The sequence below is a fragment of the Myxine glutinosa genome, chromosome 4 (genome assembly GCF_964187855.1).
Source record: "Myxine glutinosa chromosome 4, kmMyxGlut1.1, whole genome shotgun sequence".
NCBI lineage: Eukaryota > Metazoa > Chordata > Myxini > Myxiniformes > Myxinidae > Myxine > Myxine glutinosa.
Window position 1 is genome coordinate 215,886,364 of NC_136264.1, and position 19,517 is coordinate 215,905,880.

The 19,517-nt window shown below is 45.3% G+C and overlaps 1 protein-coding gene across 2 annotated transcripts in view; it reads left to right on the forward strand.

Annotated features, from left to right (window-relative positions):
* The first annotated feature begins 4,278 nt into the window (after positions 1 to 4,278).
* Positions 4,279 to 19,517, forward strand: part of EXOSC9 (exosome component 9) — a 53,393-nt gene continuing 38,154 nt past the window's right edge. Inside the window, exons 1-2 of one of the 2 annotated variants that reach the window (XM_068114405.2) lie at positions 4,279 to 4,542; positions 18,328 to 18,422. In XM_068114405.2, the coding sequence (XP_067970506.1) occupies positions 4,477 to 4,542; positions 18,328 to 18,422 (161 nt within the window). In that variant the 5' untranslated portion in view covers positions 4,279 to 4,476. The remainder of the gene's footprint in view (positions 4,543 to 18,327; positions 18,423 to 19,517) is intronic. The other variant, XM_078777018.1, reaches the window with a different exon arrangement.

The following is a 19,517-nucleotide window of genomic DNA, read 5'->3' on the forward strand; positions in this document are numbered from 1 at the left end:
CATTCGTCCTCTTGGGGTCTTAAGCCCGGAGACAGGACAATACTTTGCCACATGGCACATCCCATATAAAGGGGCCTTTTCTATTCCCCAGGCATTTTCCCCACGAATTACTACGGGAGTTGAAATTTTTCTATGTCCCACTATTTGGGCATCGCCCCGATGAGCCAAGCAAAAATAACACCCCGGGTCCTGAAGCTCACCTGGATCAGGAGCAAGTCACTCAAACGCCCACAAACTCCCTCAGACCCTGATATTTTTAATACCTTGAACAAACTTTGGATAATCATGGGCGATGACATCATGGGAGAACTTTGGCACATCATGGGCGATGACGTCATGGGAGAACTTTGGTACATCATGGGCGATGACATCATGGGAGAACTTTGGTACATCATGGGCGATGACATCATGGGCGATGACATCATGGGAGAACTTTGGTACATCATGGGCAATGACATCATGGGAGAACTTTGGTACATCATGGGCGATGACATCATGGGAGAACTTTGGTACATCATGGGCGATGACATCAAGGGAGAACTTTGGTACATCGTGGGCGATGACATCATGGGAGAACTTTGGTACATCATGGGTGATGATGTCATGGGCGATGACATCATGGGCGATGACATCATGGGAGAACGTTGGTACATCATGGGCGATGACATCATGGGAGAACTTTGGTACATCATGGGCGATGACATCATGGGAGAACTTTGGTACATCAGAGGCGATGACAGCATGGGAGAACTTTGGCACATCATGGGCGATGACATCAAGGGAGAACTTTGGCACATCATGGGCGATGACGTCATGGGAGAACTTTGGCACATCATGGGCGATGTCATCAAGGGAGAACTTTGGCACATCATGGGCAATGACATCATGGGAGAACTTTGGCACATCATGGGCGATGACATCATGGGAGAACTTTGGCACATCATGGGCGATGTCATCAAGGGAGAACTTTGGCACATCATGGGCAATGACATCATGGGAGAACTTTGGTACATTATGGGCGATGACATCATGGGAGAACTTTGGTACATCATGGGCGATGACATCATGGGAGAACTTTGGCACATCATGGGCGATGACATCATGGGAGAACTTTGGTACATCATGGGCGATGACATCATGGGAGAACTTTGGTACATCATGGGCGATTAAGGTTCAGATCAAGATTCATTGAAATCATGAGTGTAGTTACTGAGAAGAGAGCAAATACCTATTTTGGGGGGAAACCGCCCCCCCCCCCGGGAACCCCCGAAAGGGGCAGATTTTTTTGTTGATGCGGTCAATACACCTTCGTTAGGCATCAGATATGAAGCTTGTGGCCAAATTTCATTAGCACCATGTGTGTAGTTTGGGGGAAGATGTGATGGCACCGTGGTGTGGATGAGGTTGATGGCACCATGGAGTGGATGAGGTTGATGGCACCATGGTGTGGTTGAGGTTGATGGCACCATGTGTGTAGTTTGGGGGAAGATGTGATGGCACCGTGGTGTGGATGAGGTTGATGGCACCATGATGTGGATGAGGTTAATTTCACCATGGTGTGGATGAGGTTGATGGCACCATGATGTGGATGAGATTGATGGCACCATGATGTGGATGAGGTTCATTGCACCATGATGTGGATGGCATCATGGTGTGGATGAGGTTGATGGCACCATGATGTGGATGAGGTTGATGGCACCATGTGTGTAGTTTGGGGGAAGATGTGATGGCACCGTGGTGTGGATGAGGTTGATGGCACCATGATGTGGATGAGGTTGATGGCACCATGATGTGGATGAGGTTGATGGCACCATGATGTGGATGAGGTTGATGGAATCATGATGTGGATGAGGTTGATGGCACCATGATGTGGATGAGGTTGATGGCACCATGGTGTGGATGAGGTTGATGGCACCATGGTGTGGATGAGGTTGATGGCACCATGATGTGGATGAGGTTGATGGCACCATGATGTGGATGAGGTTGATGGCACCATGATGTGGATGAGGATGATGGCATCATGATGTGGATGAGGTTGATGGCACCATGCTGTGGATGAGGTTGATTGCACCATGATGTGGATGAGGTTGATGGCACCATGATGTGGATGAGGTTGATGGCACCATGATGTGGATGAGGTTGATGGCACCATGGTGTGGATGAGGTTGATGGCACCATGATGTGGATGAGGTTGATGGCACCATGATGTGGATGAGGTTGATGGCACCATGATGTGGATGAGGTTGATGGCATCATGATGTGGATGAGGTTGATGGCACCATGATGTGGATGAGGTTGATGGCACCATGATGTGGATGAGGTTGATGGCACCATGATGTGGATGAGGTTGATGGCACCATGATGTGGATGAGGTCGATGGCATCATGATGTGGATGAGGTTGATGGCACCATGATGTGGATGAGGTTGATGGCACCATGGTGTGGATGAGGTTGATGGCACCATGATGTGGATGAGGTTGATGGCACCATGATGTGGATGAGGTTGATGGCACCATGATGTGGATGAGGTTGATGGCATCATGATGTGGATGAGGTTGATGGCACCATGATGTGGATGAGGTTGATGGCACCATGATGTGGATGAGGTTGATGGCACCATGGTGTGGATGAGGTTGATGGCACCATGGTGTGGATGGGGTTGATGGCACCATGGTGTGGATGGGGTTGATGGCACCATGATGTGGATGAGGTTGATGGCACCATGATGTGGATGAGGTTGATGGCATCATGATGTGGATGAGGTTGATGGCACCATGATGTGGATGAGGTTGATGGCACCATGATGTGGATGAGGTTGATGGCACTATGGTGTGGATGAGGTTGATGGCACCATGATGTGGATGAGGTTGATGGCACCATGATGTGGATGAGGTTGATGGCACCATGATGTGGATGAGGTTGATGGCACCATGATGTGGATGAGGTTGATGGCATCATGATGTGGATGAGGTTGATGGCACCATGATGTGGATGAGGTTGATTGCACCATGATGTGGATGAGGTTGATGGCACCATGATGTGGATGAGGTTGATGGCACCATGATGTGGATGAGGTTGATGGCACCATGGTGTGGATGAGGTTGATGGCACCATGATGTGTATGAGGTTGATGGCACCATGATGTGGATGAGGTTGATGGCACCATGATGTGGATGAGGTTGATGGCATCATGATGTGGATGAGGTTGATGGCACCATGATGTGGATGAGGTTGATGGCACCATGATGTGGCTGAGGTTGATGGCACCATGATGTGGATGAGGTTGATGGCACCATGATGTGGATGAGGTTGATGGCACCATGATGTGGATGAGGTTGATGGCACCATGATGTGGATGAGGTTGATGGCACCATGATGTGGATGAGGTTGATGGCACCATGGTGTGGATGAGGTTGATGGCACCATGATGTGGATGAGGTTGATGGCACCATGATGTGGATGAGGTTGATGGCACCATGATGTGGATGAGGTTGATGGCATCATGAGGTTGATGATGTGGATGAGCACCATGATGTGGATGAGGTTGATGGCACCATGATGTGGATGAGGTTGATGGCACCATGATGTGGATGAGGTTGATGGCACCATGATGTGGATGAGGTTGATGGCACCATGATGTGGATGAGGTTAATTTCACCATGGTGTGGATGAGGTTGATGGCACTATGATGTGGATGAGATTGATGGCACCATGATGTGGATGAGGTTGATTGCACCATGATGTGGATGGCATCATGGTGTGGATGAGGTTGATGGCACCATGATGTGGATGAGGTTGATGGCACCATGTGTGTAGTTTGGGGGAAGATGTGATGGCACCGTGGTGTGGATGAGGTTGATGGCACCATGATGTGGATGAGGTTAATTGCACCATGGTGTGGATGAGGTTGATGGCACCATGGTGTGGATGAGGTTGATGGCACCATGGTGTGGGTGAGGTTGATGGCACCATGATGTGGATGAGGTTGATGGCACCATGATGTGGATGAGGTTGATGGCACCATGATGTGGATGAGGTTGATGGCACCATGATGTGGATGAGGTTGATGGCACCATGACTTCTGTCTCCCCATGATTCCGCTCGTTATTGAGAACGTTCATTCCAGCGTGGCTGTCCTTTCCCTTTTCTTACTTTTGCATGCACATTGGTCGGTTATTATTAATCTTTTCGGTTGTTTTAAACTTTATACATACTGGAGTCCTTACACACATGGTGTTTAATAAAAGCAAAGCAAGTGAAAATATTTAATACCGGTATACCATATGATAGAGACGTCATCAATGTGCGCGCACACACGTGGGTTGTGCACGTTCGTCACGTGTATTTATTAATTATTTATTCGTTTTCCATTGTCGGTGGATGTTGGATCAAGAGTCCCAACATAGACGGTGAGGTGAGCGGAGGTGAGGTCCGGTGAGGTGAGGTCCGGTGAGGTGAGGTCCGGTGAGGAACGCCATGAAAGAGACTCCGTTGTCCAATTGCGAGAGGGAGTTCGTCCTGTTGGCCCTGCGGGAAAAGAAGGCAAGAGAGACGAGAACGTGGAAATAAAATGGTTGCACATTTATGATGGAAAATATAATCACTCGCACTGTACTGTTAACATATGGAAAATATAATCACTCGCACTGTACTATTAACATATGATGGAAAATATAATCACTTGTACTGTACTGTTAACATATGGAAAATATAATCACTCGCACTGTACTGTTAACATATGATGGAAAATATAATCACTCGCACTGTACTGTTAACATATGATGGAAAATATAATCACTCGCACTGTACTGTTAACATATGGAAAATATAATCACTCGCACTGTACTGTTAACATATGATGGAAAATATAATCACTTGTACTGTACTGTTAACATATGGAAAATATAATCACTCGCACTGTACTGTTAACATATGATGGAAAATATAATCACTCGCACTGTACTGTTAACATATGATGGAAAATATAATCACTCGCACTGTACTGTTAACATATGGAAAATATAATCACTCGCACTGTACTGTTAACATATGATGGAAAATATAATCACGCGCACTGTACTTTTAACATATGGAAAATATAATCACTCGCACTGTACTGTTAACATATGATTGATAATATAATCACTTGTACTGTACTGTTAACATATGATGGATAATATAATCACTCGCACTGTACTGCTAACATATGATGGATAATATAATCACTCGCACTGTACTGTTAACATATGATGGATAATATAATCACTCGCACTGTACTGTTAACATATGATTGATAATATAATCACTCGCACTGTACTGTTAACATATGATTGATAATATAATCACTCGCACTGTACTGTTAACATATGATGGATAATATAATCACTCGCACTGTACTGTTAACATATGATTGATAATATAATCACTCGCACTGTACTGTTAACATATGATTGATAATATAATCACTCACACTGTACTGTCAACATATGATTGATAATATAATCACTCGCACTGTACTGTTAACATATGATTGATAATATAATCACTCGCACTGTACTGTTAACATATGATGGATAATATAATCACTCGCACTGTACTGTTAACATATGATTGATAATATAATCACTCGCACTGTACTGTTAACATATGATTGATAATATAATCACTCGCACTGTACTGTTAACATATGATGGATAATATAATCACTCGCACTGTACTGTTAACATATGATGGATAATATAATCACTCACACTGTACTGTTAACATATGATTGATAATATAATCACTCGCACTGTACTGTTAACATATGATTGATAATATAATCACTCGCACTGTACTGTCAACATATGATGGAAAATATAATCACGTGCACTGTACTGTTAACATATGGAAAATATAATCACTCGCACTGTACTGTTAACATATGATGGAAAATATAATCACTTGTACTGTACTGTTAACATATGGAAAATATAATCACTCGCACTGTACTGTTAACATATGATGGAAAATATAATCACTCGCACTGTACTGTTAACATATGATGGAAAATATAAGCACTCGCACTGTACTGTTAACATATGGAAAATATAATCACTCGCACTGTACTGTTAACATATGATGGAAAATATAATCACGCGCACTGTACTGTTAACATATGGAAAATATAATCACTCGCACTGTACTGTTAACATATGATTGATAATATAATCACTTGTACTGTACTGTTAACATATGATGGATAATATAATCACTCGCACTGTACTGTTAACATATGATTGATAATATAATCACTCGCACTGTACTGTTAACATATGATGGATAATATAATCACTCGCACTGTACTGTTAACATATGATTGATAATATAATCACTCGCACTGTACTGTTAACATATGATTGATAATATAATCACTCGCACTGTACTGTTAACATGATGGATAATATAATCACTCGCACTGTACTGTTAACATATGATGGATAATATAATCACTCACACTGTACTGTTAACATATGATTGATAATATAATCACTCGCACTGTACTGTTAACATATGATTGATAATATAATCACTCGCACTGTACTGTCAACATATGATGGAAAATATAATCACGCGCACTGTACTGCTAACATATGGAAAATATAATCACTCGCACTGTACTGTTAACATATGATGGAAAATATAATCACTTGTACTGTACTGTTAACATATGGAAAATATAATCACTCGCACTGTACTGTTAACATATGATGGAAAATATAATCACTCGCACTGTACTGTTAACATATGATGGAAAATATAATCACTCGCACTGTACTGTTAACATATGGAAAATATAATCACTCGCACTGTACTGTTAACATATGATGGAAAATATAATCACGCGCACTGTACTGTTAACATATGGAAAATATAATCACTCGCACTGTACTGTTAACATATGATTGATAATATAATCACTTGTACTGTACTGTTAACATATGATGGATAATATAATCACTCGCACTGTACTGCTAACATATGATGGATAATATAATCACTCGCACTGTACTGTTAACATATGATTGATAATATAATCACTCGCACTGTACTGTTAACATATGATTGATAATATAATCACTCGCACTGTACTGTTAACATATGATTGATAATATAATCACTCGCACTGTACTGTTAAAATATGATGGATAATATAATCACTCGCACTGTACTGTTAACATATGATTGATAATATAATCACTCGCACTGTACTGTTAACATATGATTGATAATATAATCACTTGTACTGTACTGTTAACATATGATTGATAATATAATCACTCGCACTGTACTGTTAACATATGATGGATAATATAATCACTCGTACTGTACTGTCAACATATGATGGATAATATAATCACTCGCACTGTACTGTTAACATATGATTGATAATATAATCACTCGCACTGTACTGTTAACATATGATTGATAATATAATCACTCGTACTGTACTGTTAACATATGATTGATAATATAATCACTCACACTGTACTGTTAACATATGATGGATAATATAATCACTCGTACTGTATTGTTAACATATAATGGATAATATAATCACTCGCACTGTACTGTTAACGTATGGTTGATAATATAAGCACTTGTACTGTACTGTTAACATATGATTTATAATATAATCACTCGCACTGTACTGTTAACATATGATGGATAATATAATCACTCGTACTGTATTGTTAACATATGATGGATAATATAATCACTCGCACTGTACTGTTAACATATGATGGATAATATAATCACTCACACTGTACTGTTAACATATGATTGATAATATAATCACTCGTACTGTACTGTTAACATATGATTGATAATATAATCACTCGCACTGTACTGTTAACATATGATTGATAATATAATCACTCGTACTGTACTGTTAACATATGATTGATAATATAATCACTCGTACTGTACTGTTAACATATGATTGATAATATAAGCACTCGCACTGTACTGTTAACATATGATGGATAATATAATCACTCGTACTGTACTGTTAACATATGATTGATAATATAATCACGTGCACTGTACTGTTAACATATGATTGATAATATAATCACTCGCACTGTACGTGTACTGTTTTTGTTTTGTTTTTTTTGTTGTTTTTTTGTATACAAGATCGAGGCTCGTGAAAGCGAACATTAATCACACAGAAAGACAAACCGACACATAAAACATATAACATCGGGAGCGGTAGACAAGATGGAGAGAGAGGGGGAAGGACACAAACACAACATTTGAGAGCAGGGACCGAGAGACATGGAGACATCGAGAGATCTGTGAGAGGGAGAGGGCTTTGGGGAAGGGGCATGGGAAGGTGGGGGGGGGGGGGGGGGGGTATAAAACATATGGACACTGCCAGGACTTCCAGGAAAGAAGTTGGAATTTCAAACAAGGTGGATCTGGGGTGAATTAGTGGGGGTAGAAAAGATCAAGGTTTTGGATGGGGAAAGAAAAGAGATGGTGGTGAACAGCTGTTTTAAAGACCTGGAGGGAGGAGTGGGATTGAAGGGAGTGTGGGAGTTTGTTCCAGAGGCACGAGAAAAGAGGAATGAAAGAGTGAAGGTGAGCAGAGAGCCGAAATTTCGGCAGTTTAACCATCAGAGGGTTGCTGGCAGATCTTGTGCGACCTGTAGGAATATTTGGGGGACAGAGCACAGAGAGCTGGGGGAGCAAGGCCGGAGAGGAGTCGGGAGAAGACAGAAAGACCACCTACCTGCCTGCGGTGAGTGAGTGAAAGGCCCTCAGAGATAGCTTCATCGCGGGAGATTCCAATGATTCTGAAAGCTTTGGTTTCAACAGCGTGAAGCCGAGCTAGGTATGAGGCAGGAGCACCGGCCCATAGGGGAGAACAGTATTCCATTGATCTGCGGATGAAAGCCTTGTATGTGGTGAGGAGCTCAGGTGTGCCGAGGAAGGACTTCGCACGACGGAGGATGCCCAGTCGGCGACTGGCTTTGGAGGCCAGCTTGGAAATGTGGTTTTCCCAAGAAAGATCATGGCAGATAGTGAGACCCAAAAGCTTGAGCGGCAGAACTTCTTGGAGAGGATTGTTGAGAAAGTAGATGGGAGGGTTGTCCAGTCGATCTTTTCGGAGAGACATAGTAAGAGTGTGAGATTTGTCAGGATTGAAAGACTTGTTCCACTCGTTTGACCAGTCTGTGATTTTGTCCAGGTCTTCAGAGAGTGAGGAGGCTGCAGACTGCCGATCTGAGGGAAGGGGAATGGAGCGGCAGAGAGTGGAGTCATCAGCAAAGAGATAGAGAGGATTTTCCAGAGAGTCGGAGAGATCATTGATAAAGACCAGAAAAAGCACAGGGCCCAGCACACTGCCTTGGGGAACTCCAGCCTGAACGGGAAGGGGAGATGAGAGAAATCCATTCAGGGCCACACGTTGACTATGACCAGAGAGGAAGTCCGCAAGCCATGCATGGAGATTTCCATGGATACCATAGGAGGAGAGTTTGGTGAGCAGAGCGGAGTGCCAGACCGTATCGAAGGCACGTGATATGTCAAGGGAGACAGCTCTGATTTCCTGTTTGGCATTGAGGACCTCCATCCATTGTTGAGACAGCAGAAGCAGCATGTCCAGAGTAGAGTGACCTGGTCTGAAACCAAATTGATGATCAGAGATCAAGCCATTGGAGAAGAGGAAAGATTTCATATCCGAAGCAATGATGGATTCCATGACTTTGCTGATAATTGGGAGAAGGCTGATTGGTCTGTAGTTGCAAGGATCTGTTTTTGCACCTTTTTTGTGTAAAGCGGTAATGTTTGCTGATTTCCAGGATGCTGGCAGATGACCTTGAGCAAAAGATAGGGTGAAAAGAACAGAGAGAGGGTGAGATAGAGCAGCAGAGCAGGATTTTAGGACCCGTGGGCTGATGCCATCTGGTCCAGTTGCAGAATCAGAGTCGAGGTTTGACAAAAACTCCTCCACCTTGTCAGGAGAGAAGGACACAGAGTCCAGGAGCAGTTGGGTTCGACTGGGAAAGGTGGGAACAGAGAGAGATGGGTTTGGGACTAAAGATTTTGAGGCAAACAAAGTTGAGGCATTCGGCTTTGTCACGTGCGATGTCAACTGTGTGGCCATTTGAGGTAAGGGAGGGGATGGAGGGGGAACAAACACCAGAAACGGATTTGACCAGACGCCACCAGGATTTGGAGGAAGGAGACAGGTTTGAGAGTTCATTCTTGAGTGTGGAGAGATTGTGCTTCCTGGCACTCCTGAGGGTAGACACACACTTGTTCCGAGCTTGGTGGAAGGAACTGAGATTGCCTTCAGTTGGATTAGCCTTCTGTTACATATTTATGTGAATGTATGTGAATTACCATGCAGGTCTTTGCTTCCGTGTGTAGTATATTAAGTTGTTGTGTAGTTGTTGTGGTTGGAGGGTCAGGAGCCCTTCTGAAAGAGTGGCAGGAAACGGAAGTGGCCGGAAGCGGAAGTGACGGAAAACGGAGGAGAAAGACACGAGGGAAAGGAAGGTTTCTTTTTCCTCGCCCCGCTCCGACGAAAGGTGGAATCGACCTTGCGCTGCGGGGAAAACGCGCCGGTTCGAAACCCGTCTGGCGAGAGGAGTTACCTGGGCGGTAAATACCTTTTGACACGTCCAGTCACCGTGGGTTCGTGCACGAAACCAAGCGTCCGGGACAGTTTGCCCCGTCTACAAAGACGCGTACGGGTCCGCACGTTGGGCCTCGCGCCCGTTGGAAGCCGCGCTGGGTTTTTGCCCCGTTGCTTGGCAAGGAGGTGTGCGCTGTAACAGCTGTCCCGGTCCGAGACGGCACGTTTAGAGCACGTCCGCCCGGGGCTCGTTCAACCGCCCGTGTGCGGAGAGGAGAGACATTGACCACGGAGGGAGTCAGGAGTGGGGCTCACGTGAGGAATGTATTAGTATAAGATGGCCATCTTAGAGTTTGTGTAGATGAGTTCACATGGTTGTAATATTGATTGTGCCTGGGTGTTTGTTGTCGATTGCTCGGGGAAATATCCGTGATTGTATCCTTGACCTTGTATAATATCCTTACCCTGGAAATATATCCTTGAAATCAGTTTCTCCTGGGTGAAATTCCTATGGATTGCGTGGCGAACGCGCCTATATAATAATACTTGCTGGCGAAGGTCCCCTCCCGGTCCAGGGGTCACCGAGACCAGGTAGTCACTGAGGGGACCACGTAACAGAATTGGGGGCTCGTCCAAATTACGATTTGCGGTTTCGCAATTGGGTCTACGTCCGGGATCTAAAAGTGTATAAAATAATAAAATAATAATATTTTTGTGAATTAAAATTTATTAATTAATTATTAATTGGTAATATTTTTTTTTTGGGAAATTGGGGTAAAGTCTTGGGGTGAAGGTTAACAGGTGTTAACGATAGGCACCATGGCGTTTGTGGCACAGAACTTTGGGGTAACCCCGAGTGAGGCACAGTTCCGAGCGTTGCTAAAGTCGGATCTCTTGAAATTGGCCAAACATTTTAACTTGGAGGTCCGAACTAATTTGAGGAAGGCAGAGTTGCAGGCCACGGTGATACAATCTATGGTGGGATTAGGAACATGGGACGAGTTAGCCTGGGAGTGGCTACCCGAAGAACCAGAAGACGTGGAGCTCCGGAAACTGGAGTTGCAATTACGGAGCCAGGAACGGATCAAAGAAGAAGAAAGGAAAGCAGAAGAGAGAAGAGAAGAGAAGCAAGCAGAGGAAAGGAGAATGGAACGAGAACTCCAGGAAAGGTTAAAAGAAGAAGAAAGGAAAGCAGAAGAGAGGAGAGAAGAGAAACAAGCAGAGGAAAGGAGAGTGGAACGAGAACTCCAGGAAAGGTTAGCAGAAGAAGAAAGGAAAGCAGAAAAGGAAAGAGCAGAAGAAGAAAGGAAAGCAGAAGAGAGGAGGGAAGAGAAACAAGCAGAAGAAAGGATGAAAACAAGGGAACTCGAAGCAGAGGAGAGAAAAGCGGAAAGGGAATTAAAGGAACGTGACATGGAGCTTCAGCAAGAAATCAAATGGCAAGGATTTGGAGGGTCGGACCATAACAGTAGGGAAGGCATTTCGTAGGCGTCGAGAGGTCTACAGGAGAGGACAACTGGGCGGTAGTTTTGGTGGTGGCCGCAGTCAATATTATTATGGAGGCTCCCTGAGTTACGGCCGCTCCCGAAGGAAGAATTGGCAAAGTAGTGGCCGAGAAGAAGACCGGTATTCAGGGGACTACAGGGACCAGTGGTCCCACCCTAATTATTAGGGACGTTCTGAGAAGTTGAAGCACTGAAGGCGGCGGAGCCGCCGAGCCAAGATTCCTACACGAATTAACCGTGAACGCCGTTCCTAAAGGCGTCCATGTAGTGAACTTTCCTGCACGGACTAACCGTGAACTCCACGTTCCTCAAGGCGCCCATGTAGAGAACTTTCCTGCACGGACTAACCGTGAACTCCACGTTCCTCAAGGCGCCCATGTAGAGAACTTTCCTGCACGGACTAACCGTGAACTCCGCGTTCCTAAAGGCATCCATGTAGTGAATACTCGGCTTGGCCTCCCGGAAAAGTGCTATCGAGTGGCTTAACTGGCTTTATTTTTAAGTGATAACTGTGCCCGGGGGGAACTGATAATGTGGGGGGGGGGTTGAGTTATCTGGTTTGTTTCTCCAAATTGGCCGGCAAAGAAAGTTTTCGCTGAGTTCAAACTTTCTTTCTTGAAGGGGGGGAGTGTTACATATTTATGTGAATGTATGTGAATTACCATGCAGGTCTTTGCTTCCGTGTGTAGTATATTAAGTTGTTGTGTAGTTGTTGTGGTTGGAGGGTCAGGAGCCCTTCTGAAAGAGTGGCAGGAAACGGAAGTGGCCGGAAGCGGAAGTGACGGAAAACGGAGGAGAAAGACACGAGGGAAAGGAAGGTTTCTTTTTCCTCGCCCCGCTCCGACGAAAGGTGGAATCGACCTTGCGCTGCGGGGAAAACGCGCCGGTTCGAAACCCGTCTGGCGAGAGGAGTTACCTGGGCGGTAAATACCTTTTGACACGTCCAGTCACCGTGGGTTCGTGCACGAAACCAAGCGTCCGGGACAGTTTGCCCCGTCTACAAAGACGCGTACGGGTCCGCACGTTGGGCCTCGCGCCCGTTGGAAGCCGCGCTGGGTTTTTGCCCCGTTGCTTGGCAAGGAGGTGTGCGCTGTAACAGCTGTCCCGGTCCGAGACGGCACGTTTAGAGCACGTCCGCCCGGGGCTCGTTCAACCGCCCGTGTGCGGAGAGGAGAGACATTGACCACGGAGGGAGTCAGGAGTGGGGCTCACGTGAGGAATGTATTAGTATAAGATGGCCATCTTAGAGTTTGTGTAGATGAGTTCACATGGTTGTAATATTGATTGTGCCTGGGTGTTTGTTGTCGATTGCTCGGGGAAATATCCGTGATTGTATCCTTGACCTTGTATAATATCCTTACCCTGGAAATATATCCTTGAAATCAGTTTCTCCTGGGTGAAATTCCTATGGATTGCGTGGCGAACGCGCCTATATAATAATACTTGCTGGCGAAGGTCCCCTCCCGGTCCGGGGGTCACCGAGACCAGGTAGTCACTGAGGGGACCACGTAACACTTCCAAGAGGCAAAGGCAAGTTGTTTCAGGGCAACTGCCTCACCACAACTGTTAACATATGATTGATAATATAATCACTCGCACTGTACAGTGTACTGGTAACATATGGAATTATGGATAATATAATCACTCGCACTGTACCGTTAACATATGATTTGTAATAAAATCACTCGCACTGTACTTTTTTTTTTTTTTTTTTGTGTACTGAATCGAGGCTCGTGAAAGAGCTAACATTTACTTCACAAACAAATCAATCAGACAAACAAAATATATAAAAAGAGGGAGCGGAAGACAAGATGGGGAGAGAAGGGGAAGCACACAAACACAACATTTGAGAGCAGGGAGATGTGTGGAAGGGAGAGGGCTTGGGGGGAGGAGGCGTGGGAAGGGTGGGGGGGAGGGAGAAGTATAAAACACAAGGACACCAAGGACTTCCTGGACAGAAGTTGGTATTTCAAAAAAGTGGAATTGGGGTGAAATTAGCGGGGGTAGAAAAGATCAAGGTTTTGGATGGGGGAAGATAAGAGATGGTGGTGAACAGCTGTTTTAAAGACCTGGAGGGTGGAGTGGGATTGAAGAGAGTGAGGGAGTTTGTTCCAGAGGCAGGAGAAAAGAGGAATGAAGGAGTGAAGGTGAGCAGAGAGTCTTGATTTTGGCAGTTTAACCATAAGAGGGTTGCAGGCAGATCTTGTGCGACCTGTAGGAATATTTGCGGGACAGAGCCCAGAGAGAGCTGGGGGGGCAAGGCCAGAGAGGAGTCGGTAGAAGAGGGAAAGACCACCATCCTGCCTGCGGTGAGTGAGTGAAAGGCCCTTGGAGTTAGCTTCATCGTTGGAGATTCCAATGATTCTGAATGCTTTGGTTTCAACAGCGTGAAGACGAGCTAGGTGTTAGGCAGGAGCACCAGCCCAGAGGGGAGAGCAGTACTCCATTGAGCTGCGGATGAAAGCCTTGTATGTGGTGAGGAGCTCAGGTGTGCCAAGGAAGGACTTCACACGACGGAGGTTGCCCAGTCGGCGACTGGCTTTGGAGGCCAGATTTGAAATGTGGTTTTCCCAGGAAAGATCATGGCAGATAGTGAGACCCAAAAGCTTGAGTGACAGAACTTCTTGGAGAGGATTATTCAGAAAGTGGATGGGAGGGTTGTCCGGTCGGTCTTTTCGGAGAGACATCGTAAGAGTGTGAGATTTGTCAGGATTGAAAGACATGTTCCACTTGTTTGCCCAGTCTGTGATTTTGTCCAGGTCTGCAGAGTGAGGAGGCTGCAGACTGCCGATCTGAGGGATGAAGAATGGAGCGACAGAGAGTAGAGTCATCAGCAAAGAGATAGAGAGGATTTTCAAGAGAGTCAGAGAGATCATTGATGAAGACCAGAAAAAGCACAGGGCCCAGAACACTGCCTTGGGGAACTCCAGCCTGAACAGGAAGAGGAGATGAGAGAAACCCATTCAGGGCCACACGTTGACTACGACTAGAGAGGAAGTCCGCCAGCCATGCGTGGAGATTTCCACGGATACCAAAAGAGGAGAGTTTGGTGAGCAGAGCGCGGTGCCAGACCGTATTGAAGGCATGTGAAATGTCAAGGGAGACTGCTCTAATTTCCTGTTTGACATTGAGGACCTCCATCCATTGTTGAGAAAGCAGAAGCAGCATGTCCAGAGTAGAGTGACCAGGTCTGAAACCAAATTGATGATCAGAGATCAAGCCATTGGAAAAGAGGAAAGATTTCATATCTGAAGCAATGATGGATTCCATGACTTTGCTGATAATTGGGAGAAGGCTGATTGGTCTGTAGTTGCTGGGATCTGTTTTTGCACCTTTTTTGTGTAAAGCGGTGATGTTGGCAGATTTCCAAGCAGATGGAAGATGACCTTGAGCAAAAGAGAGGGTGAAGAGAACAGAGAGAGGGAGTGAAAGAGCGGAAGAACAGGATTTTAGGACCCGTGGGCTGATGCCGTCAGGTCCAGTTGCAGAATCAGAGTCGAGGGTTGACAGAAACTTTTCCACCTTGTCAGGAGGAAAGGACACAGAGTCCAGGAGCAGCTGGGTACGACTGGGTACGGTGGGTACAGAGAGGGATGGGTTTGGGACACAAGATTTAGAGGCAAACACAGAGTTGAGGCATTCAGCTTTTTCACGTGCGGAGTCAGCCGTGTGGCCATTTGAGGTGAGGGAGGGGATGGAGGGGGAACAAACACCAGAAACAGATTTGACCAGACGCCACCAGGATTTGGAAGAGGGAGACAGATTCGAGAGTTCGGTCCTGAGAACGGAGAGATATTGTTTCCTGGCTCTCCTGAGGGTGGACACACACTTGTTTCGGGCTTTGTGAAAGGAAATGAGATTTCCTTCCGTTGGATTTGCTTTCCAGGAGACGAAAGCAAGTTGTTTCTGGGCAATAGCCTCACCACAAGATTCCGTGTACCATGGACGGGAGGAAGGGTATGACAACTGAAGACGAGATGGGATAAATCTGTGCATGAGAGAGAGCAATTTACTTTGGAAGAATTCCCAGGATGAGTTGATGTCAGGATCTGTTAACATATGATGGATAATATAATCACTCGTACTGTACTGTTGACATATGATGGATAATATAATCACTCACACTGTACTGTTAGCATATGATGGATACTATAATCACTCGTACTGTACTGTTAACATATGATGGATAATATAATCACTCGCACTGTACTGTTAACATCTGATTGATTAATATAATCACTCGCACTGTACTGTTAACATATGATGGATAATATAATCACTCGCACTGTACTGTTAAAATATTGTTACGGATCTCAGAGACGGCACTCCCCTTGGTCAGGGGGGGGTTAATCCCCTTGGCCTGTTAAGCTGGCCGTCTCTGGTCCTGGTACTTGTAACACTTTTGCGGGGTGGAATTGATCAGGGTTATTGGTCAAGTTGTTCTCCCGAATACCTTTACCAATCCCTCCGCAAAACAGGGAGACAAGTACCGCTCGAACCACGGACAAGATGGTATTTGCCAAGCGGTTTAGCAATCCGCGGCTCGAGCCGTTATCAAGAGACTAAACCCGATTCCGAGCGTTGGCCGAATCGTGCCACAGGTACTCAATTGAAAGAAGGGACTAAAGAAGCGATCGGATGAGAGGAAGCCAAAGAACCAACAAGGGTAAAGGAAGAACACAGGTTTATTTCTATACTAAAAGAGGAAACGAAAGAAGGGCATTTGCAAGGAGGAAAAAGCAGATACACATGGCAAGCCTTAAAACAGTCTTATATTATACCCCAGACAACAAACAGGACAGACCACAGACTTACACGACAAGGGAATAGCAGGCAGGAATCGCTGGACGAAGGAGAAGCGTCCGTGCAGGTGAGAGGGTAGGGCGGTCCGGGCCGGTGCGCAGCGTCGAAGGTCGCTCCAGTCCACGCTCCGGGCTGGAAGCGAACAGCCAACGGCCGCTCCACGTATTCGGTTTCACACGGTAGGGCTTTCCGAAGCAGCTCCGCGCAGCTTCGTCTCTCTCGTGCCTTCTCACCGACTCTCTTATTCAGGTTGCACCTTCTCACCCAGCTCGTACCTTTTACTCTCTCCTTCTTCGGAACCCTCTCACTCAACTCAACTCGTACCTTTTCCGTCCCACTCACTCAACTCCGTTCAAAAGGTGTCGTGCTGGCGCTTATATTGCTGTGTTGGAAATCAAGCCGCCGGCTCTGATAACACGCCTACCAGTTGGCTCACTGCGGTGCTGGTTGGCCGGTAAGGGCTTGCTGACTCCACCTCTGGTGGTGCGTCGGCGCGCCACGCCCGTGATCTGGCGGCTCCGCCCCCTTCTTCCTCGGCTGGACCGCATGGCTAATGGCAGCCTGGGCAATCAAACGAGCCAAACCAAGGGGCAGCGAACGCTACCCGACCGTCACTTTGAAGCATGGGTGAGGCGATTTGGGGAAATTGAAAGGGACCTATCTTATTTGATTAATGCAACGCAGATTCAACTATTGGGAACAGGTCCTTAACTGAAACACATAATAATGAGATAACTACGGAGAGGTCCTATGGTTCGCTACATGTTGTTCATGGACTAACTAGGGTGCAATCTTTAACAAGCCAATTGATGGGAATATTTACAGGGGGACATTTATGAGGGATACATTTACTAAAATTTACTAGTGAAGGTTCTAAAAACCGTAACACAATGATGGATAATATAATCACTCGTACTGTACTGTTAACATATGATGGATAATATAATCACTCGCACTGTACTGTTAGCATATGATGGATAATATAATCACTCGTACTGTACTGTTAACATATGATGGATAATATAATCACTCGCACTGTACTGTTAGCATATGAATGATAATATAATCCCTCGTACTGTACTGTTAACATATGATGGATAATATAATCACTCGCACTGTACTGTTAGCATATGATGGATAATATAATCACTCGCACTGTACTGTTAACATATGATGGATAATATAATCGCTCATACAGTACTATTTACATATGGCTCTGTGAATTATATTATGATGGATAATATAATCGGTCGTACAGTACTATTTATGTTTGGCTGTGTGAATCCCATTATGATGGATAATATAATCGCTCGTACAGTTGGCTGTACTATTAACATATGGTGGTGTGAATCCCATTTACGATGGTTAAACTTCCGCTGTATCTGGTCGCAGAGGCTGGACGGACGGCAAACGTACGACTACCGCAAAGTGAAGATCGCATTTGGTACAGAGTATGGCTGCTGCGTCGTGGAGCTGGGGAAAACAAGGTACCGTTGGACTGTCCATTCCTCCATCATGATCATGCTGGCAATTTGTGGGTGTGGGTGCGCGCTCAAAATAAGTGCAATATGTCACGCGCAAGACGCATGTACACAACATACCACTGTCTGTACAACATGTCACATATAACAATACATGTGTGTACAATACAACTTGTGCACAAATATGTATATATGTATATTGCATATAAAAATAATGTGTGCATACAATACACAACATATGAGGTCACACAAAAGCAAAGCCAAACATGTACAAACCACAGTCGTGCATGTGCATGCTCAAATCACGACCCGCGCATGTGTGTTTGTGTGTGCGTGTGCATGCATGCGCTGTGCGTGCATCATCGCCACCGATCCTTATCCCCCTCAGCCCCCCTCCTCCTTCCACTCGGGTCCACCAAAGTGGGGTCCGCCAAATCTCAGGCTTCCCTTCCACTCGGGTCCGCCAAATCTCAGGCCTCCCTTCCACTCGGGTCCGCCAAATCTGTGTCGTCAGTTGTTATCTCCAAATGCGAGTTTCCGACGGTCGAACAGAGCCCTCCAAGGTTCTGATGTATCCACCTTCATGTATCGTTGGTTATTATCTCCATTTGTGGGTTCCAGGAGGTGGAACGGAGTCCTCCCAGGACCCAACGTATCCACCTCCTCTTCAGTAAAGGGATCACAGTTCATGGACCAAGCTGTTCAACTTTTTCAGAGTTTTGTTCCAAGGGATCTTTTCAGGGTCGTCACCGAACCTCGGATTGCCTCCAGTTGTAGTTAATTTGTGGTAATATTCCCGGGGATGGTTTTTTAAATCTCAGTGAGGTTCTTCTTCATAATTCTTGCGCCCCAATTGTCACTGGTACAATTTCTATGCTCTTCAGCTTTCAAGATCTCTTGACCTCATTTTTGAGGTCCTGGTATTTGGTCATTTTCTTGATTTCTGCATTGTTTAGGCCAAAATCGCTGGGTACTGATATCTCAATCAGGTCTTTTCCTTTTTGCTCCTGTTTTGTTTTCTATGTTCATGCTCGATGGAATCATCAGGTCGGACATGAGCATGACATCCTCATTTTCAATGATTGCCCTTGGTTCCTGTTT